Raw genomic sequence first — 21594 nt, 5'->3', positions numbered from 1 at the left:
GGCTTCTTTACCAGTTGAACCACAAGAGATTTTTTTTTCTTTTGACTACACTGTGTCTTTGTTGCTGCAAGATGGCTTTCTCTAGTTGCAGTGAAGGGGGATGTGGCATCCTGGAATATGAAGTCAAGTTGGCCTTAGGAAGCATCACTATGAACAAAGCTGGTGGAGGTGATGGAATTCCAGTTGAGCTATTTAAAATCCTAAAAGATGATGCTGTGAAAGTGTTTCACTCAATATGGCAGCAAATTTGGAAAAGTCAGTAGTGGCCACGGGACTGGAAAAGGTCAGTTTTCATTCCAATCCCAAAGAAAGGCAATACCAAAGAATGCTCAAACTACCGCACAATTGCACTCATCTCACACGCTAGCAAAGTAATGCTCGAAATTCTCCAAGCCAGGCTTCAGCAACACATGAACCATGAACTTCCAGATGTTCAAGCTGAATTTAGAAAAGGCAGAGGAACCAGAGATCAAATTACCAACATCCACTGGATCTTCAAAAAAGCAAGAGAGTTCCAGAAAAACATCCATTTCTGCTTTATTGACTATGCCAAAGCCTTTAACTGTGCGTATCACAATAAACTGTGGAGAATTCTGAAAGAGACGGGAGTACCAGACCACCTGACCTGGCTCTTGAGAAATCTGTATTCAAGTCAGGAAGCAACAGGTAGAACTGGACATGGAACAGACTGGTTCCAAATAGGGAAAGGAGTATGTCAAGGCTGTATGTTGTCACCTTGATTATTTAACTTATATGCAGAGTACATCATGAGAAACGCTGGGCTGGAGGAAGCACAAGCTGGAATCAAGATTGCCGGGAGGAATATCAATAACCTCAGATATGCAGATGACACCACCCTTATGGCAGAAAGTGAAGAAGAACTAAAGGGCCTCTTGATGAAAGTAAAAGAGGAGAGTGAAAAAGTTGGCTTAAAGCTCAACATTCAGAAAACTAAGATCATGGCATCCGGCCCCATCACTTCATGGCAAATAGATGGGAAAACAGTGAAAACAGTGGCTGACTTTACTTTTGGGGGCTCCAAAATCACTGCAGATGGTGACTGCAGCCATGAAATTAAAAGACTCTTATTCCTTGGAAGGGAAATTATGACCAACCTAGACAGCATATTAAAAAGCAGAGACATTACTTTGCCAACAAAGGTCCATCTAGTCAAGGCTATGGTTTTTCCAGTAGTCATGTATGGATGTGAGAGTTGGACTATAAAGAAAGCTGAGCACTGAAGAATTGATGCATTTGAACTGTGGTGTTGGAGAAAACTCTCAAGAGTCCCTTGGACTGCAAGGAGATCCAACCAGTCCATCCTAAAGATCAGTCCTGGGTGTTCACTGGAAGGACTGATGTTGAAGCTGAAGCTCCAATACTTTGGCCACCTGATGTGAAGAGCTGACTCATTTGAAAAGACCCTGATGCTGGGAAAGATTAAAGGCGGGAGGAGAAGGGGAATGACAGAGGATGAGACGGTGGGATGGCATCACCGACTCGTTGGACATGAGTTTGGGTAAACTCCAGGAGTTGGTGATGGACAGGGAGGCCTGGTGTGCTGCAGTCCATGGGGTTGCAAAGAGTGGGACACGACTGAGCGACTGAACTGAACTGAACTGAGTGAACGGAGGTTACTCTCTAGTTGCGCTGCACAGGCTTCTCATTGCAGCGGCTTCTCTTGCTGTGGAGCACGGGCTCTAGGACTTGTGGGCCTCAGCAGTTGCAGCACGTGGGGTCAGTAGTTGTGACACAGAGGCTTAGTTGCTTCGAGGCATGTGGAATCTTCCCAGACCAGGCATGGAACCCTCGTCCCCTGCATTGGCAGGCATATTCTTAACCACCAGGGAAGTCCTCGGGTGGTGAGGTTTTTACATTGCACTTGTATTAGTCAAGGTCCTCCAGAGAAACAGAACCAACAGAACCAATAAAAATATATGTACGATTTATTTATTTTAAGGAATTAGTTCGGAGAGGGAGGCGGGAGGGGGGATCGGAATGGGGAACACATGTAAATCCATGGCTGATTCATGTCAATGTATGGCAAAAACCACTACAATATTATAAAGTAATTAGCCTCCAACGAATAAAAATAAATCAGAAAAAAAAAAAAAGGAATCAGTTCATGTGGTTGTAAGGGTTGGCAAGTCTAAAACCTGTAGGGCCAGCCAACAGACTGGAAATTCAGAAAGGGGCTGATGTAATCTGAATTCCTTCCACTCTGAGAAGCCTAAAGGCTTTCACCTGGTGAGATGAGAGGCCCACCCACATTATTGAGGGTAATCTCCTTTACTTAGTAAAATGAGTGTATGTTGATCACATCTACAAAATACTTTCACAGCACCCTCTAGACCAGTGTTTGACCAAATAACTGGGCACCCTAGGCATTTAGTGAAACTACACCAGGGCATTTAATCACTCTGACCAGTTTCATCACTAATTCATTCCTCAGATGCATTCATGCTATTTTCTCTACCTACTGTGTTCTTTATGTCAATGTTTATATTTTTCATTCAATACTTCAAAGGAGTTCCCTGGCGGCCTAGTGGTTAGGATTCTGGGCTTTCACTGCTGTGACCTCGGTTCAATCCCCGGTTGGGGAACTGAGATCCCACAAGCCGAGTGGCCAAAAAACACAAAGATTCTGTTTGATTCACTTTCTTTCTTTTTTTTTGGCTGTGCCAGGTCTTAGTTAGGGCATGTGCGATCTAGTTCTCTGACTAGGGATGGAACCCAGGCCCCCTGCACTGGGAGCGTGGAGTCTTAGCCACAGGACCACCAAGGAAATCCCACCCCCCTGCCCACCCCCCTCCAACCGCAGCCTGTGTTTCCACTCTGTGGTATTCAGCAGGTACACGAGTCAGTCTGGAGGGTTCAGGACAGTGGTGGTGGTGGCTGGCAAAGTGCTGAGTCCTGACCACTGGACTACCAGGGAATTCCCGCAGCTGGGATTCTTGACCCGAGTGTGAACATGATGTCTCAGTGGTGTCAACACCGACTCAGGGCTGAGTGTTCCCAGAAGGGGAATGTGAAAGCTGTTTTTTTCTTAAGTCCTAGGCCAGGAAATGGCACGATAGCATCCTATTGATCAACAAATCTCAAACCCATGTTTAAGGGCAGGAGAACTGGACTCTACTTCTCTGTAGGAGGAGCATCAAAGAGGCCATTCTTCAGTGACCTGGTGCACAGTGGTGTTCCATATATATGGAACAAATGACTCTGAATGTGCAACCGAGGCCTGGAGCTAACTAGATCTGTGTGCACCTCCTACCTCCTCTCCTTGGAAAAAGAAAGGAATTGCTATATCAAAAGCCATCCTTTTTTGTTTGCTTTAAATAAACTTTTTATCTTGTACTGGAGTATAGCCAATTAACAATGTTGTGATAGTTTCAGGTAAACGGTGAAGGGACTCAGCCATACATATACATGTATCCATTCTCCCCCAAACTCTCCTCCCATCCAGGCTGTCATATAACATTGAGCAGAGTTCCTTGTGCTATACAGTAGGTCCTTGTTGGTCATCCATTTGAAATATAGCAGTGTGTACATGTCCATCCCAAACTCCCTATCTCTTCCCTCCATTCTCCAGACCCCTCTCACCCTGCAACCTCAACCATAGGTTCCTTCTCTAAGCCTGTGAGTCTGTTTTGTAAATAAAAGGCACATTTTTTCTTTTTTATTCAGTTGAAAGACACTGCCAAACAGCTCTCCAGAAAGGTACCTTTGGCAAATTTTTAACATTATCATTAGGCTTTGGTTCATCCACTCATATACAATGAATGCATTTTTTGCCCAGGCAACTCCACGCTCAGAGAAAACAGACCTAACACCTACAAAACTAAAGTGGCCTCCAGGGGGCAGGAGAGAAGGAGCAAAGGCAGGTTACAGCTCGGTCTGGGCTGGGAACTCGAAGGTCCGGACAGAACAAGGCAGCTCTGGGTTTGCAAAAGCTTGACCTACAAAGGACAACCTGACTTCCTCCTTTGGCTTTGCTGCTAATGCAGAACACATAAATACAGACAGTAGAAGAGGAAGCTGTTTCTATGACCTGCGACGATAGGTAAAAAGTAGAGGTTCCTAGGTAAGTCAGGAAGCTACCCCCATTTAGGGCTTTGTTTAAGAAAATACGTACCTACCCTGTCGTACACACCTACCTTGAAGACCAACGGGGCTTGGGAGGCTAAAAGCCTTGGTGTCAGGCACTATTCTAAGCACATTTTGTGCATTCTCTCATTTAATCCTGTCGGTAATCCTCAGGGATAGGCACTAGGCTTATTTCCAGTTTTCAGATGAGGAAACAGGCACAGAGAGTTGAAGCCATTTGTCCAAGGTCACACAGTGAGTGGAGGGTCTGGGGAGCCAGGATGCCCACCCAAGAATATCTCAGTCTGAAGCTCAGGTTCCTAAATACTACCCTTTTTGAGATTTTTTTCATTAGTGTGATCAAACCTTACTGCTGGAAGGTCTCGGGACAGTCTCTAAACTCTTCACGCTTATGGCCCTATGCCTAGCACAAAGCCTGGTGCAAGGTGGGCTTCAAATAAATATTTACTGAATAAATAAATAAATGAGCATGGCTCACTGATCTGAATATTATTCACGGATTCAGACCATCAACCTTGCTCACTTTTCTCCCCATAAAAAAATATAGGAATAACTTAAACACATGGAAAATCACCCTTTTTATGGACATTTTTGCAAAATTTGACAAACATATATGGTCAATTGTGTAACCATCACCCCAGACAAGATATAGAATGATTCCATCATCCTCCCAAATTTCCCTGTGCTTCTTAGTAGTAAACCCCCCTCCACACACACACACCCAACCTCACTCCCAGCCCCTGTCAACCACTGGTCTGTTTTTTGTTCCTATAGTTTTGCTTTCCCAAGAATGTCACACGAAGGAAGTCACACAGCCTATAGTCTCTTGTGGTTGAGTGTATCAATTGTTCATTCCGTTTATTCCCGAGTAATATTCCATTGTATGACTGTTCCACAATTTGTTTATACAATCTACAGTTGAGGAGCATTCAGGTCGTTGCTGGGTTTCTGCTATTCCCAATGAAACTGCCATAAACATTCCTGTACAGGGTTTTGTGTGAACGTAGCTTCTCATTCCTCTAGGATCAATATCTAGGAGAGGAATTGCAAGGTTATATGGCAAATGTGTAGTTACTTACATAAGAAGCTGCTAGATTGTTTCCCTAAGTGGCTGCACTATTTTGTATTTTCACCAGAAATGTACAAACGTTCCAGTTGTTCTAAATCCTCATTAGCACTCAAAATTGTCAAATTTAAAAAATGTTAGCTATTTTAATAGGTGTGTGAAAGTACAGTATCTCATTCTGGTTTTAATCTGTATTTCCCTAATGACTAATGATGTTGAACATCTTTTCCTGTGCTTATTTGCCATCTGTATATCTTTTTTGGTGAAGTGTGTCTGTTAAAATCCTTTGCCCATTTTTTTTTAAAGGATTGTTTTCTTACGATTGACTTTTTAGAGTCCTTTATATATTTAGGACACAAAAGTTTTGTCATAAATATGCTTTGCAAATATATTCTCCCAGACTGTGGTTTGCCTTTTCATTCATTCTTTGAACAAGGTCTTTTGATAAGTGTTCTTAATTTTGACGAAATCTAACCCATTGATTGATTTCTTTTATGGATTATGCATTAGGTAATACATCTAAGAACTCTTTGACTAACCCAAAGTCACAAAAAATTTTCTGTTTTCTCTTAGAAGTTTCGTATAACCATAGAATACGATTGCTGTTTTAAATGAGATAACATATGCAAAGCCTTTAGCTCAGGGCCTGCTGCTTAGTTAACATAAGAATCAATAAACAGAGTCTAAGATGGATATTTGTGTATGAAATGTTTATAAGAGGTGCCCTCACACCCACCACATTTCCTCTGCACAGATCTGGTGTCCTGTCATCACAAAATTCAAGATATTCTGTCATCACTGCGGCAACAAAGGCCTCTGCAGATAGACACCCTTATCCAACCACCTCCTGGAACCGGTGGGGACATGGAGGCCCTGGGGACTACAAGTCATCCTAAGAGCCAGACTTGGAAGATCATCATTCTCACTGCAGTGAACAGTCTTTCATCCAGCCTCTGTTTCCATGATACCTGGAGCTCTAGGCCAAGCAGTGATGGGGTGATGGGGACTAGGGTCTGTTTACTGAGCACGTACTGTCACAACAGTACTGAACTTCCCTGGTGGCTCAGACGGTAAAGCATCTGCCTACAATGCGGGAGACCCAGGTTCGATCCCTGGGTTGGGAAGATCCTCTGGAGAAGGAAATGACAACCCACTCCAGTACTCTTGCCTGGAAAATCCCCTGGACAGAGGAGCGCTGTAGGCTACATTCCATGGGGTCGCAAAGAGTCAGACACAACTGAGCGACTTCACTTTCACTGTCACAACGAACTGTGGAAAATGTTGAAAGAGATGGGAATACTAGACCACCTTACCTGCCTCCTAAGAAATCTGTATGTAGGTCAAGAAGCAACAGTTAGAACTGGACATGGCACAACAGACTTGTTCCAAATCAGGAAAGGAGTACATCAAGGCTGTATATTGTCACCCTGCTTATTTAACTTATATCCAGAGTACATCATGCGAAATGCCAGGCTGGATGAAGCACAAGCTGAAATCAAGATTGCCGGGAGAAATATCAATAACCTCAGATAGGCAGATGACACCACCCTTATGGCAGAAAGTGAAGAAGAACTAAAGAGTCTCTTGATGAAAGTGAAAGAGGAGAGTGAAAAAGTTGGCTTAAAATTCAACATTCAGAAAACTAATATCATGGCATCCAGCTTCATCACTTCATGGCAAGTAGATGGGGAAACAATGGAAACAGTGACAGACCTTATTTTCTTGGGGTTCAAAAATCATTGCAGATGGTGACTGCAGCTGTGAAATTAAAAGATGCTTGCTCCTTGGAAGAAAAGCAGTGACCAACCTAGACAGCATATTAAAAAGCAGAGACATTACATTGCCAACAAAGGGCTGTCTAGTCAAAGCTATGGTTTTCCCAGTAGTCATGTATGGATGTGAGAATTGGACTATAAAGAAAGCTGAGTGCTGAAGAATTGATGCATTTGAACTGTGGTGTTGGGGGAAGGCTCTTGAGAGTCCCTTGGACTACAAGGAGATCAAATCAGTCAATCCTAAAGGAAATCAATCCTGAATATTCATTGGAAGAACTGATGCTGAAGCTGAAACTCCAATACTTTGGCCACCTGATGCGAAGAATTGACTCCTTGGAAAAGACCCTGATGCTGGGAAAGATTGAAGGCAGCATGAGAAGAGGACGTCAGAGGATGAGATGGTTGGATGGCATCACCGATGCGATGGACAAGAGTTTGAGCAGGCTCCGGGAGTTGGTGATGGACAGGGAGGCCTGGTGTGCTGCAGTCCATGGGGTCACAAGGAGTCAGACAGGACTGAGTGACTGAACTGAACTGTGTGCCAGGACCTGGGTTATAACAGTGAACAAAGTAGACAAAATCCACAGACTAGCAGAGGAAGACAATGAACAAATAATAATAATTACCGGGTGCATAGTATGACAGTGGGTGGAGTTCCTGCGTGCCCAGTTCTGTCCAACACTTTGCAACCCCATGGGCTATAGACCACCAGGCTCCTCCATCCATGGAATTTTCCAGGAAAGAATACTGAAACGAGTTGCCTTTCCTCCTCTAGCGGATCTTCCTGGCTCAGGGATTGAACCTTCATCTCCTCAAATGCCAGGCAGATAGTTTACCACTGAGCTACCTGGGAAGCCTGCTGGTGGGTTGGCGGGTAGGTGGGTCCTCTCCAAAAGAATTTATTGCCCTTCTTCCGCCTTTGCTTCTGAGCCAAGTATCGCTGACCCCTCCAGGCTGGGAGTGGAGGACACACAGGACGTGAACAGTGAGTGTAAAAGCAAGGTGGAAGGCTGGGAGGTGGGGGGGGGTGGGGGGCTGTGCTTCAGAAGGCTCTCGAGAAAAGGGTTATTCATTCGCGATTCATTCATTCAAAAGTCTTCCTGCGACACCTCCTGTGTCCCAAGCACCCCATAAGGAGAACAAAGGCAGTCCCTCCTCGCTCATTATATTGGGGGCAAGACAGATCGCCAGGAAACCAGCAAACAAGTAACGAAGGAGGTTTCATCCCAGAGCCGCGTAGGCTCGGAGGGCAGTGATGGACGCAGGGCGGCCCGGTCCTGGGGGGCGGGGACAAGTCCTGCATTTGCTGCACACACACAGGCCCTCCTCGTCCCCCCGCCCCCTCTACTTAGCAAAGAGGTCGCCAAGCCGGCGACGAGCGCGCCCTCCGCCGGGACCGCAGCACCCGCGCCCCCGAGATCGAGGGAGCGCGCGGCCCACCCCCGCGCCCGCCCGGCGCCCTCCGCGCACAGCGCCCCCTCGCGGGAGCCCTAGACCACGCCGGTGGCGCGAGCAGGGGAGGGGGCGGGGGCCCCGCGCACGCGCACGGGCCGGCGGCGCGCGCCGAACGGGGGGCACCGCGCGGGTGCAGCCACGATGGAAGGGGGTGCGTATGGAGCTGGCAAAGCCGGGGGCGCCTTCGACCCCTACACCCTGGTCCGGCAGCCTCACACCATCCTGCGCGTCGTGTCCTGGGTAAGGACGGCCGGGTGGCCCGGCCGGACTCGGGGTGGGGGGCCGGGGTCGGGGGTGCGGGCAAGGGCCGAGCGCCCGGACGGGCGCCAACTCCCCCGCGGGCCGCGGGGGACCCGGGCGCGGCCTCTGGTAGTGGGCCGTTTGGCAGGGGTCCTGGCGCTCGCCCCCTCTTCCTTCCCGAGCCGCCTGGACGGGGGTGCCCAGCGCTCGCTGAGGCTTCCTGCTCCCCCACCCCTGGCTTCCCGGTGACCCCACTTCTTACTCTCCCCCCCATCGCGGTGACCTCCAGGCCGCGACCAGGCACCTCACGGTTCGGGCTGCGTGCGGCCGCTTGGGCGGACTGGCGACCGTGGGGACCAAACCCTGGTTTCAGGTGGCTTTTTTTTTGAGAGGGGGTGTGTGTCTGTGAATCACCAGCTGGCCTTGTTTTTGAGAGTAGGGGGGTGAATCAGGGCGTGGATCGTCTCGCGGGGGTGCACGCGCGCTTGCCATGGACGTTCAAGGAGAGGGCAGGAAACCGGGTTTTTGTGGCTTCACCTGGACAGTGTGGAGCGACGCGGCGGGAGCCGGATTCCTGGCTTCCACCGCGAACTGCCTTTCCGCAGCGTGACCTTGGGCTGGAAGCCACCCGAGAAATGTTCATGGGAAACGAGTAGTTAAATTCCGAGGTGGGCAGCGTCACCTCCTCTGGCTTGCCTCAGTTTCCCTATTTGTGGCGAGATGGGAGGAGCCTCCTTGAGAACTCCTTGGGCTGGGGTATTACCTGAATACAACCGGATGCCCGAGGAGGAGCGGGGTAGAAGGACCCCTGCCCACAGAGAAGGGCAGAGAGGCCCGATCTGGACCTCCAGCCTGGTGAGGGCCGAACACCCCAGTGCAGAGAGCTGAGTGGGGGGTCCCTGTTCAAACCTGGGGTCGAGGAGAGGATGGGACAGAGCCAGCACACAGGGAAGGGGGTCACAGGGGGTCCCCCTCAGGGAAAGGAGGTCTGCCCCTCTCTGGAGAGGGCTATCTGGGGCTCCCTCGGGTTGCCCAGGCCCACTCACTGGAGGGTCTTGCCTCTGCAGGCCTGGGGCCCCTGCCTGTGGGCCTAGGTTAGAAGTGCCTGGATTGGGGACCCTGGGCAGGGGCCCTGCCAGCCACCCCAGGGGGCTACACCTAAAGCCAGCTGTGGCCAAGGCATGCTCAAGCTCCCTCACTTCCTGGATTTTCAGGGCCGTATTAGCTTGCAATGGGTGGGACTGCTTGGGTATTTATCTCTGGCCTCCCAGAGGAAAAGGGAGCTATTTACCTTTGCTTTGTCTAAAAACGTTCAACCCTCCCTCTGGTGCCACAGGAAGCGTCGTGGCCACATTTACACTCCAGGCTTCTCAAGTGCCCCCCAGATGGGGAGCTCTCTGAGGGCAGGGAAGCCTGGTGCTGGCACATGGCCAGGCACCCCAGGGGTACATCTTGGAGGGTTTGTGGTGCTGAGTTCATTCATCCGTGTCGTCTCCAGCTCCCCAGAGACCCTGGCAAATCCTCAGCAACAGTGCAGCTCTGGGGGACACCTGCCTGATCAGGTGGGCCGGCTCTGTGCTCTGCTTCCCTCACCTGGCCTCTGGGCTGCTGGCCTGGGTGGGTGAAGTCACCGGCTTTGTGAGGCGGTGTGGGCGTTTTGTCTGCCTGGGTCACTTCTGCTGGTGATGGCTTCATTTAGCGAAGCTTTATTGAGTCGGCTAGGCCCGGAGGGAAGGCGGCATGACTCAGACACAGCCCTTTAGTGCCAGGGAGCCTCCGGTCCTGCCGGGGAGTGAGCCAGGCACCCCCAGGCAGAGAGGCTGGGAGAGCTCAGGGAGGAATCAGAGAAGCTTCCTGGAGAAGGTAATGTCAAACTGGGCCTGGAAGGACGAGGAGGGCTGACAGGCGTGCACATTCAAGCGCAGGGAGGACTTCCAAGCAGAAGAGAGAAAAGGTCACTGAGCACCTACTGTGTGCAGGGCTGCATTTACGATTGCCCACCTATTTCCCCCGGAAACGCACATGAGGCATCCGAGGTTCAGAGAGGCCCAGTGGCAAATGGAGAGGATTTGAACCCAAATCTTCCTGTTTCCAAAGCACGGTGCTTCCCTTGGATCAGAAAGCGTTTGGAATCCTGGGATCTCAGATTGGGACAGAATAAGGGTCATCTGGGTCCACCCCCCATCCAATACCCCAAAGGCCCCCACAACCTCCCAGCCCTGCTCCCTGCCTTTGTGTGAGCGGAGGCGTCTGATACAGGCTGATTGACAGTTTAAAAAATGTATATAGATTTCATCCCTGATCATTTAGAAGTAATACCTGCTGATAAACGGAGAACACAAGTCACTTGTGATGATTGTACAATGATATATATGTACTTCGCACCACTGATCTGTATACTTAAAAATGGTTAAGGTGGTTAATTTTATGTTATGTGTGTGTGTGCTCAGTCATGTCCGACTCTTCGTGACCCCATGGGCTGCAGTCCACCATGCTTCTCTGTCTGTAGGGTTTTCCAGGCAAGGTTACTGGAGTTGTCATTTTCTACTCCAATATTGTATGTATCTTACCACAAAAAAAGGAAGAAAAAGCCCATGTGATCCCACCTCACAGGAAAGGCTCTGTCTCCTTCCAGTCTTTCTCAAAAACACGTGATGTCCTGAGACATTTTAACATGTTGGGGTCATGTCATGGACACACATGCCGACCTGCCCTTTGCCCTCCTGAGTCTGGCAGGTCTTGAGCTTCACCTTCGAGCTAATGGAATCTGAGCATCCATCACCGATTTGCCCTCGTTTGCCAGAACTTTCCTGGCTTCTACATGGGAAGTCCCATATCCTGGGAGCAGCCCTGTCCCAGACAGACAAGACGGCCGGTCAACCTGTCCAGGATTCCTGTGCCCCCCAGACCCTTCTCGCAGCCTTGGAGGGGCCCTAGCATTGAGAGCACGTGGGCTCCTGATTTTGTAAAAATCTGTAAAAGAAAGATCTTTGTTATTTCTGTTATTTATTTGAAAGTGGGCCCCCAAAGCATGTAAGCTTCGGGGAGTCACCAAACCTGGACCTACCCTAGAATTTGAGCCCCCAAGCCCGCAGGACCCCCTGATCTCTTGACTGAGGCTTTCTCAACTCCTCTCCACCCCCGTTCGTCCTACACTCCCCTAGCCCGGCCCCTCCCGACAAGTGAGGTTGATTACTCACCTCTGGGATTGAGAAATTGACCCTGAGGGTTAAGGTACAGAGGGAGCTGATGAGTCCTCTGGTAGATTCCAACTTGGACCCTTTCTGATCTGGGCAAGGTGAAGTTCAGGTGGAGCAGGTAGAGCTCAGAGCTGCCTCCTCTTTGCTGGCTGGGGGAACAGGAGGTCTGGCGCTAGCCGTGGCTACCCCAAGTGCCTCTGTTTCCCCATCAGAGGTGCCCGATCTGGCTCTGATCCTGCAGCCTGTCAGTGACCCCTTTCTTTGTCCAGAGCCAGGTGAGAACAAAGAAGTTTTAGCAGGGAGCTAGCTGATGGGCTGCTGTCTATGGGGTCGTACAGAGTCGGATACGACTGAAACGACTTAGCAGCAGCAGCAGCTGATTTCATGTGAAGGCCCTCCTATTTGAAATTTACATCTTTACTTTTAGAGCATTGAAATGACCCATGGGAAAAAAATAGTGGCGCTGATGAATAAGAGGTTTTCTTTTTCTTTCTGGATTAATGCTCTGTTTCGGCACAAATTAAACAATAAACTGTTTGAGGTATTGCTGTTTTCACAATTGATCTCTTAAGGGCTTTGGCTTATAACACTCAGGATGCTGTAAGTAGAGTGGGACATCTTTTCCCCCATGACAGAAGTAAGGGGCAGGCTGGAGGTGACTTGTCTGCTGGCTGGAGACAGAGCCTGGGCCTGGGACTGTCAGAGCCCCAGTTTCAACCCGGCCCACTCGGGTCCACATTCAGTGTACCACCCGTGGCTTACCTGAGTTGTGGTGGTGTTAAGGAGTGGCTTGAGGAAGCAGTTTTACACCCTCATTTTTATTAGATTCCCTCAATCACTGCAAGCAAACACTGAGTATAAAAGCTGAGTTGGCAGGATATCCCTGGAGGTCCAGTGGTTAAGACTTGGTGCTTCCACTGCAGGGAGTGCAGATTCGATTCCTGGTTGGGGAACAGAGATCCTACATGCCATGGTCATGGCCAAAAAAAAGCTGAGTTTGCTTTGCGAAGGCAGCACCTTCAAAATGAGACCCCCTTGTCTCTATTCCCAACCATTTGCTCTTGCTGTCCTGCCTGGAAATTCTGGAGCCTGCAGTGGCAGTGGGTAAAACGGGTCCAGGGTGGTGACGGAGCCTGTGGCCAGCTCTGGCGTTCATTCATTCCACAAACACCAACCCCCTGCTGGATGCCTGCCTATGTGTCCCACCAGCGATCCCTCCCGGTCCAGTGAGAACAGAATTGAATGGACCGGAACCATCCAGAAGGCTTGGAATGTAACAAGAGGGAGAGCCAATGCGGAGTGGCTACCTCTCTGCCTGAGGGCATGACTCCTGAGCTGATCCTGATAAAGAAGGTGGGGGAAGTGTATATTCCAGGTGGGAGGAACAGCAGGTCTAAGTGGGTTTCAGGAGCCATGCTGAGCTCTTGGGGACCCTGGGTGTGTGAGTGAGAGTGAGAAGTCGGTCCAGAGGCGTGGGGGCAGGCAGGTGGGCAGCCCAGGGCAAGCCTTGGATGCCAGTTTCACAAGCTGAGCCTCATCTGAGAGCCATGGAGAGCCTCAGAGCGGGAGTTCAAGCTGAGAAAAGGAGGCGTGTTTTGGGAGCTTCCCTGCAGTGCCGGGTGGAGGTGTGACTTGGGGAGGGTGCTAGGGGAGGGAGGCCCAGCAGGAAATGTGTGGAATGGTCCAGCCTGTCCTCTCCCAGCACCAGGCAAGGCCCTGTCCCTTACGTAGGGAGCTGGGTCCAGTGCTCCTTCGGCATTTATTGCTGAAGGTCTTGAAATCTTCCTCGCCTGTGGCTGACCTGTGACTGGCTGGTCCCATCACTCTCAGGCCTAGGAGGGGGTCAGGAGAGGGCTGGTAGGTTTCTGCATGTGTCTTGGGCGTCTCGTGTCCTGGGATGGTTCAGGAGCTTGAGGAGTCTTGGGTTTGGCATCAATGCAGGGCCGCCAGAGGGGGACCTTGGAAGGTCCCAGCCTCATCAGTAGCATGGGATTGAGGTGCCCGGGCCCCAGGGAGTACCGTACTGACTTGGTTTGTGAAAATGGACATATAAAGGGCCTGCCACCCAATCCGCTCCTCTAGGCACGTGACATCCCTGTCCAGTGGGTTTCGTTCCCCCACCCCCACCCCCCGCCACTTTGAGTGAGATTTCAGCCTGAACCTGACTTTCAGGACATGGCCCCTGCTTCCTGCTCTGGGGAGTCCCCAGCCACATGGGGAGTCCCACACGGCCACTTGTGCAGAGCCGTCAGGCGGGCCTGAGCCTGGGGAGAAAGAACGAAGCCTGGGCGAGGGAGAGCGAAGAGGACAAGCCAGGAGGAGGGGGTGGGGAAGGGAGAGGGCAGATGGCAGAACTGGCACGGGAGCCGCTTTGGCACCTCCACCGGAAGAACCAGCTGTCCGGTGGGAGGGGAGGCCGGGCCGGGTGTCAGGAGTGCCTGGGGCCCAAGGCCTGAGGCTGTGTCCTGCACCCACTCCGACCGTGACGGGTGGTGTGACTTGAGTAACAGGTCAAGGTGTGGCCTCAGTTCCCCCATCTGTCAGATGGGAACAGGAGACTCAGGTTGGGCTGGTGAGTTCCCAGCCTCTCCACCCTCAAAGAACCCTCCTCTTGCTCCTAGTGCATTGCAGGTGGCGAACTTCGAGACTATAGTCAGTGTTTAAAGAAGTGATGGCAACCTCCCCACGCCCCCCACCAATGCTTTGTGGGGGTCTGCAGAGTGGGCCTGGCCCTAGGGACAGAGCCGTGGGAGCCGGGCAGTGTCAGCTGGAGCTGGCTGGGTGGCCCATGCCCTCCCTGTGTTTCTGGGGAAGCCCTCCCACCCAGGAGGGAATCATGCTCACGCCCCCTCTGCTGGGGAAGATGGCATGGGGGAGGGGCACTGCGGGGAAGGGGTGGCCTTTTGGCTGGGACAGACCCAGGCTTTCAGGCCCAGGCTGTTTAGAAAGTGAGCATCCAGGAGCCCCAACCTTCCTGGGCTCCCCAAACAGCTCAGGGTCCAGGGGTCAAGAGGACACGGTCTGTTCCCCAGATCTCCGGCCCTCCTCTGAACACCCCTTGACCCCTTCCTTAAAATTGCAGGGTAACTGGTCCCGCCCCAGCCCTGCTTCCCCCAGCACAGGCCGCCTTCTCTGTGGGGACTAATCTTTGCTTCGTGCCCTCCCTCCAGTCGAGCCTGGAGATGGGGCAGAGTCCTCCTGGCTCCTGAGGCTGCTTCCAGACCATTCTCCCCCAGCTTGGAATCTCAGGCCAGCTCCGGACCAGCCACTGCCCTCACTGTGGCCCAGCCCCCGGTCACTTCCTGTCCCTCAAAAATGCAGAGACTCCGTGCCGCGCCTGCCCACCCCAGCAACGTCTTGCCTGCCTTCCTGGTCTCTGCAGCACCCCGCTTCTGTGGCCCTTCTCTCCGGCTGGCCTCCTTCCTCTCTGCCTCAGCCACTCTCACTGGGCATACCCTGGTTCTGGCTGTCATTCCTGGCGAGGACTCAGGTGTCCTCCCCTCCCCACCCCGCCTGTCTTTCCAGCTCTCTCCCTTGTCGTCCTTGACCCGGGACCCTCCCGCGGTGCCCCGGCCCTCACCCCATCCTGTGCCTCTCCAGCACGGGCTCCCGGGTGGTCTCACCCACCTGCTCTGGGCTCCAGCCTTCCTACGTCGCTGCTGCGCTCACCTGGCAGAGTCCTGCTGGCATCCACCCTCAGCCTCCGCACGCCCGCCCTCCCCCAGGCTCCCTCCTGTTCTGGCGGCCAGGCCAGCCTCACAGGGTCCACCGGATCCGCCCTGTCACCTGCTCAAGGACTCGAGTTCCCTCTCTTCCCCCTTCCCTCCTTCCCTCCACTCTCGCCTCCATCCTGGATGCTGGCTCTCTCCCGTCGGCTTACAAACATGTGTTCTTTCCACCCCCTCGCCCAGTCCTCTGGTTCTCCAGAAGGTTTGGCTGTGGTCGCTGTCCCCGGTGTTCCTGTCCGGCTTTCTCCCACACGCGCGCCCCGTTCAGGCCCTTGCCCTCACGCCTCCACCTTGTCAAGATCACCTGTGACCTTCACGTGGGCAGATCCCACGGCCGATCGTCATTAATGGCTCTCTCAGCCGCATCTGGCCCGCCGAGGGGTTCGTACATCCTCCCGGTGGTTCCAGCAGCCGCGGGACTCTGGCCTCCTCTTTAATGTGCCCAGTCTGTGCGAGGCTCACAGTCTAGCGGAGGGAAATGCGGCGGAGAAACCACCTAAGATCCGGAGGTGAGCGCAAGACCTAGAGTGAGGGGACGAGGGGACACTCACTCAGGCCCAGGACGGGCTGGAGCAATGGGGCCAGCCAGGCAGAGGGGAGCTGTTCCAGGCAGAAGGAATGGGAGGGGTGGAGGTCGAGGCCAAGAGGTACCACACAGTGATGTAAGATCTGGGGGCCAGGGACCACAGTCACATCCCCCAGTGCTAGACGGCGCCTGGATCCCATCGGGGCTCACATGTGGGTGAATGAGGCTGGGAACTGCCCTGCCCCACTCTCCTTCCACGCACGTTCTCCATTCAAGTCTCCAGTCTTCAGGGTGAGTGGGTCTCAGTTTCCCCATGTCTAAAGGGGCTTCCCGCCCCACTGCGGTTATGCAGCCAGAGGAAGGGGGAGACGGGACGCCTTCGGATCAGCAGGCTGAGTCTCAGCGCCTCGGGGACAGGGCCCCTGCCCAGCAAGGCCACTCCCACCCCCACTGGAGAGAGCACACACGGGAACAGCTTGCAGGAAGATTACAGCCTAATCCGCCGCAGGTCGCTTCCAAGGCTGCAGAGGTGGTGGCCGGGCCAGGGAGGAGAGAAGGGGGCCTGCCCGCCCTGCCTCGGCCCCGCGGCTCTGCACGAGGCTCCTGAGGAAGCCAAGTGCCCGCCCGGTGCCCGTCACGCGCCGCTGTGCTGGCTTAGGCCCTTCCCCTCACATGACTCCGGGGGAGGCAGGGCCCATTTCCAGGAAGGGAGCCCTCGCAGCCTGACTCGTCCCTCAGATGCCCGGCTTCCCCTTTCTTCGTCCACCCTCCCCTGGGGCCCAGGAGGCAGAGACTTCACAGGGACACTGGCAGGAGGGTGGTTCAGCTCTTGCTGAGGGAGAGGACTTGGCAGCCTGTTGTTAGGGAGTGAGCCCCCTGTGGTCAGAGGTGTGTAAGCCAAGGTGCTGAGGAGAGAATACTCTTTCAACTCTGGTGCTGCCTGCAGCTCTGCCTATTGTTCAGGCTTTCTGTTCACTCCCAACCCTCCCTCTGGGTCTGAGGTAGAGACACACACCCAACAGCGGAACCGGTACACGAGAAAAAAGTATATGTAATGATGTTATCAAGAAAATAAATGGGGTTATTGGCAAATATTGGAAGTCAGGTCTGGAGGGCTTCTCTGAGGAGGTGGCTTGCATTGAGATTTGGATATTGAGAAGGAACCAGCAGGAGCCAACTTGGAAAACCTGGGGGACTCTAGGCATCCCAGACAAAGGAAACAGCTGTGCAAAGGACCTGAGGCAGGAATGAGCTTAGGAGGGAGCAAGAGGAGAATGGCAGGAAAGGAGGCTGAGCGGAAGGCAGGAACCCTAGGGGTTGTAGTGGGGACGGGGCTCTCACCATGGAGGTGTGGGATGCAGCAGGGCGTGACGTAATCTGACTTAGGTCTAAAGAGATCTTTACAGCTGCGGTGAAGTGGATGGGGCAGGGGGGCAGGAGTGGTACACAGGGCCTGGGAAGCTGTTGTCATCGCCTGGCGACAGGGGACGGTGGCCTGGACTGTGTGGGGTGTGGAGGAAACAGAGTTGTCTGGGGAAGGCTGAAGAAATAGGCCCAGGAGCCAGGTTGGATGGGGTTTGAGGACACGCCCACTCTGGGGTCTGAGCAGCTGAGTGGGGGTCGGTGTGCAGACGGATAAGGGGCTGGAGGTCACTGGAGCCTGGGAGAGACCAGAGATGAGACCAGAGGCCCAAGAAGGGGAGCCTTGGGAATCCATCTTAGGGACTGGACTTTTTGCTCAGCCCAGGAGGGACTGAAGGCTTTCCTGGTAGTTCGGTTGGTAAAGAATCCGCCTGCAATGCAGGAGACCCCGGTTCGATTGCTGGGTCCCGAAGATCCCCTGGAGGAGGGCGTGTCAGTCCACTCCAGTGTTCTTGCCTGGAGAATCCCCTGAACAGAGGAGCCTGGCGGACTAAGTCCGTAGGGTCACACAGAGTTGGACACGACAGAGCGACTGAGCAGAGCACCGGAGGGACTGATGAGACCTGGGGATGGTGAGTGCCCCCTGGTGGCCGTCTGGAGCCGGCGCGGAGGAGGCGGTCCTGGGTCAGGCAGCAACATTGCGGCCTGGGGGTGCAACATTGCGGCCTGGGGGCGGACAGCAGCCCAGACCGCCAAGTGGAGAGCCAGCGAGCAGGTCAGCTGGCTGCCTTGCAGTGTGAGGCTGGGACCAGGGACTCCTCCCAGACGCCCGGTTTGGGAGCAGACGTCCCTGTACAGGGTGAGGCAGAAGATGCCAGCCGGAAATAGCAAGACTGGTGGGCAGTGGAGGCTCCTGACCTCATCTCTCCTTAGCTTATGGAGGAAGACTCAGCAGGTGCCCAAAGGTGTTTAAAGCCAGGCCTCTGGGAAGTTCCTGGCAAACAGCAGGGACCTCTGCCCCCACCTCCCCCCCGCTACCCCCAGTTTCCCCCGCCACCCCCACCCCCACCCCCCACCAGCTGGGCCAACTCTCCCTGGAGCCCAAGTTAGGCTGGTGCCCGGCAGTGGTCCAGGCCCAGGCTGCCAGTTCCATGTACAGACGTGGAGGAAAGTGGGCCAGGCCCCTCCTGCACTGTGGGTGGAGACAGGCTCGGGACAGCAGCTGTCGCTCCTGGGGCTCACCTGCTCCCAGAGTTTGGGATCTGGAATTCACTTCTTCATGGGGAGGCAGCTGAAGGTTAAGGGTTGGCTCGCGTTCTGGAATGGGGCTGGCTGGGGGCGCTGGGCCTGGGAGACCTGGCACCACAATTAACCTGCTCCAGGTGGGCTGGCCATGGGCAGGTCAAAGTCTAGATAAGCTTCAACTTCCCTCTCTGTGAAATGGGCTAAGTAAACCTGCTCTGTGGGGGTGTTTTCTTGCTGTTTGTTTATTGACATATAGTTGATTTACAACGTTGTGTTAGTTTCTGGTGTATGGCAGAGTGATTCCGTTTTACATATATGTTTATGTATTTTTTCAGATTCTTTTCCATTATAGGTTATTACAAGATATTGAATGTAGTTCCCTGTGCTATCCTGTAGAACTTGATCTATTTTATATACCGTGGTGTGCATCTCCTAACATGTAGGGGGGTGTTTGTAGGTTTGTTTTTTTCCTTAGAGGTTTTGATGGGGATTAAAGGAGATGATTTTTGTCAAGTGGTTGCAGGGCCCCTGTGGAGGCTGTGGGCTGGCTCAGGGTCTCAGCAGGGGACAAACCCATAGATGACTCCCAAGCAGGAGTAAGTGCAGGGTCAGGTGAGGGAGGGTGACTAGGAAAGAGGGTGTCCCAGAGGGCGGCTGCAGGTTGCCACCTCCCAGCAGGGTCTTGAAAGGTGCAAAGGAGTTCGTTCCTATCTGAAAGATGGAAAAGGTGGGGAAGTGCGTTCTGGGAGGTGGGAGCAGCTGGGGCAAAATGATCAAACAGCCTGTGACTTTGCCCACACTAACCCTCTGGGATGGCTGAATTGTGGGGTGGGAGAGGAAGAGATGTGAGACCAGGCAGGGTCTGGCAGTTCTGGAGTCTCTGTCTCTATGTGTCTGAATCCAGGAGCCTGAGATGCTGAGGTCCCTGCCCATTTATTTTTCTGAGTTTGGCATAGCTCTGCTCTAAATGCCATCTGGAATCTGGGTTTTCTTTTTTTTTAGACACAGGATTGGATTATAAAGATGGTGAAAAAAAAAAACAACATCTTGGCCCAGTTTACTTTGGTGCTTTTTTTAAAAAAACATTTTCTCTAGTGCAAGGGAAAGAAGTTGTTTTTCCTGTGCCTGCCAGTAACCAGGGGCCCCCCGAGGCCCCCACCCTCATTTTCTCTTGTTTCTCAGCTGCTGGTTCTGCCTTTGCAGACCTGTCTCCATTCCCTGCAGCAGATCTGCTCGTTGGGGTGAGCGTCTCCCTCCCATGCCTTTGCGGCTGTGGCCGGCATCAAATTTCATTTGGGTTTCATTTCCGGTTCTCCAGTGGCTGCTCTGTGTACACTTTGCCGTCCCCGTAGATCCGGCCTCAGCAGGTCACCCCAGAGGCCGCCCGACACAGGGCACCAGCCTTGGATTCAGAGAGACCCAGGTTTGAGTCTGCATCCACCCCAACCAGCCATGTGACCTGGGCAGGCCCCCCGCCAGACACAGGTAGAATGAGAATAAGGACAGGGACCTCGAGGAGTCAAGAGTGTGTGCTTCAGTCCCATCTTGGGCCTGGAGGAGTCCCCGTTCCTCCTCCCTCTGACTGTGGAACAGAAACCTGAGGCTGGGGCCTGCTCTCGGCGGGGGCTGCCTCCCACCGTCCCCCACCCTGACCCTGCACATACTCCTGCTTTGGATTCATCTATGGGCCTGTCCCCCACTGAGACCCTGAGCAGCCCACTGAGTCGGCGGGGGCGGTGGGCGGGGGAGACTGTGGCTAAACAGAGGCGTTCACCTCTGCTCAGAAGGTCCATAGGGAGCATGGGCAGACTGCAGGGGCCTGCTTGTGTGTTCTTAGCAGCACTTCTTCCCTTCCTGGAGCCTCAGTTTCTCGACCAGCACACTCTCAGCCTGGCCCGGGGAGGCTCTCAGTCCTGGCCCAGCCCTGCAGCTGGGGGACCTGGCATGACCCTCGACGCCCCCCTCCCCTCCCAGCAGCGGGCCTCTGTCTGCAGGTTCTGGTGACTTCCCCTCCACAGGACAGTCCCCTCCCACCCCTTCACCCCATCCCTTGACCCACACCAGCGGCCCCCCCCAATCCCTCAGCTGGGTGCTGCGTGGTCCCACTGGTCCCCCTGCTTTTACCTTTGCCCCACAGTCTTTTCTCCACCTCACCGGGGTGATTCTTTTAAAACCTAAGTCAGATCAAGTCACTCACCTTCTAAACTCCGCCTTCGCCTAGAATCCCTGGGTGACTTCCCCGTGCTCTCTCCCTTCAGCCACACTCTGTGCTTCTTCAACCACGAGGCTCATTCCTGCCCCAGGGCCTTTGCACTTGTGGCCACTTCTCCATGGAACGTCTCTCCCGGATATCTCCATGGCCCTACATCCCTGCAGACAGGAGTCTGCTCAAAGGTCACTACATCAGCGACCCCCGTTCACCCAGTCTGTCTCTTCCTGTCCTGCCTGATGCTCCTTTAGGCTCCTTCTTGACGCAGCTCAGAAATCACTGCTCAGGGTTCCCTCCCTGATCGCTGCCACCTCCCTCCCATGGGTCATGGCCTACATTATCTACTCCGCTCGTTTAGGGTCTGTCTGGCACCTTTTGGATGCTCCAGGTCACAGGTCACTCCAGGTCACCGGCTGATCCCTGCATGCAGGACCTCACTCATTCCTCACGAAATGTCAGTGGTTTAGGTGCTGTTATCTAAAAGTGCAGAGTAGGGCGCCACTGCAGACTTGGAAACTGAGACTCAGAGAGGTTAAGTCACTGGTCCGAGGCCACCCACTAGACAAGGGGCCAGGCACAGGTTCAGCATCCAGGCTAACGTAACGCAGGCTCTTGCCCCCCTTGCTCTTGTCCCTCCAGAGCTGGTCAGCTCCCGATAGCTGTGTCTCCACGGAGGTGGTCATC

At 53.3% G+C, this 21594-nt stretch overlaps 1 protein-coding gene, 1 long non-coding RNA gene and 1 other non-coding gene across 5 annotated transcripts in view; 2 read left to right on the top strand and 1 right to left on the bottom strand.

Moving 5' to 3' along the window:
* The first annotated feature begins 6222 nt into the window (after positions 1-6222).
* TRNAC-ACA lies at positions 6223-6294 on the top strand. The gene has a single exon. It is a non-coding gene; the product is annotated as a tRNA-Cys (tRNA).
* Positions 6295-8302: 2008 nt separating this feature from the next.
* The window catches only part of SYNGR1 (synaptogyrin 1), a 31324-nt gene continuing 18032 nt past the window's right edge, over positions 8303-21594 (top strand). Inside the window, exon 1 of one of the 3 annotated variants that reach the window (XM_043440102.1) lies at positions 8303-8640. In XM_043440102.1, coding sequence (XP_043296037.1) covers positions 8542-8640 — 99 coding nt within the window. In that variant the 5' untranslated portion in view covers positions 8303-8541. The remainder of the gene's footprint in view (positions 8641-21594) is intronic. The other 2 variants (XM_043440103.1, XM_043440104.1) reach the window with 2 other exon arrangements.
* Positions 11475-15523, bottom strand: LOC122423258. Its single transcript, XR_006264113.1, has 4 exons — positions 15468-15523; positions 12603-12781; positions 11841-11989; positions 11475-11613 (listed from the first exon to the last, which is right to left on the bottom strand). It is a non-coding gene; the product is annotated as an uncharacterized LOC122423258 (long non-coding RNA).

Source organism: Cervus canadensis, chromosome 21, assembly GCF_019320065.1.
Source record: "Cervus canadensis isolate Bull #8, Minnesota chromosome 21, ASM1932006v1, whole genome shotgun sequence".
NCBI classification, from domain to species: domain Eukaryota; kingdom Metazoa; phylum Chordata; class Mammalia; order Artiodactyla; family Cervidae; genus Cervus; species Cervus canadensis.
This window is presented reverse-complemented; position numbering and strand designations above follow the sequence as displayed.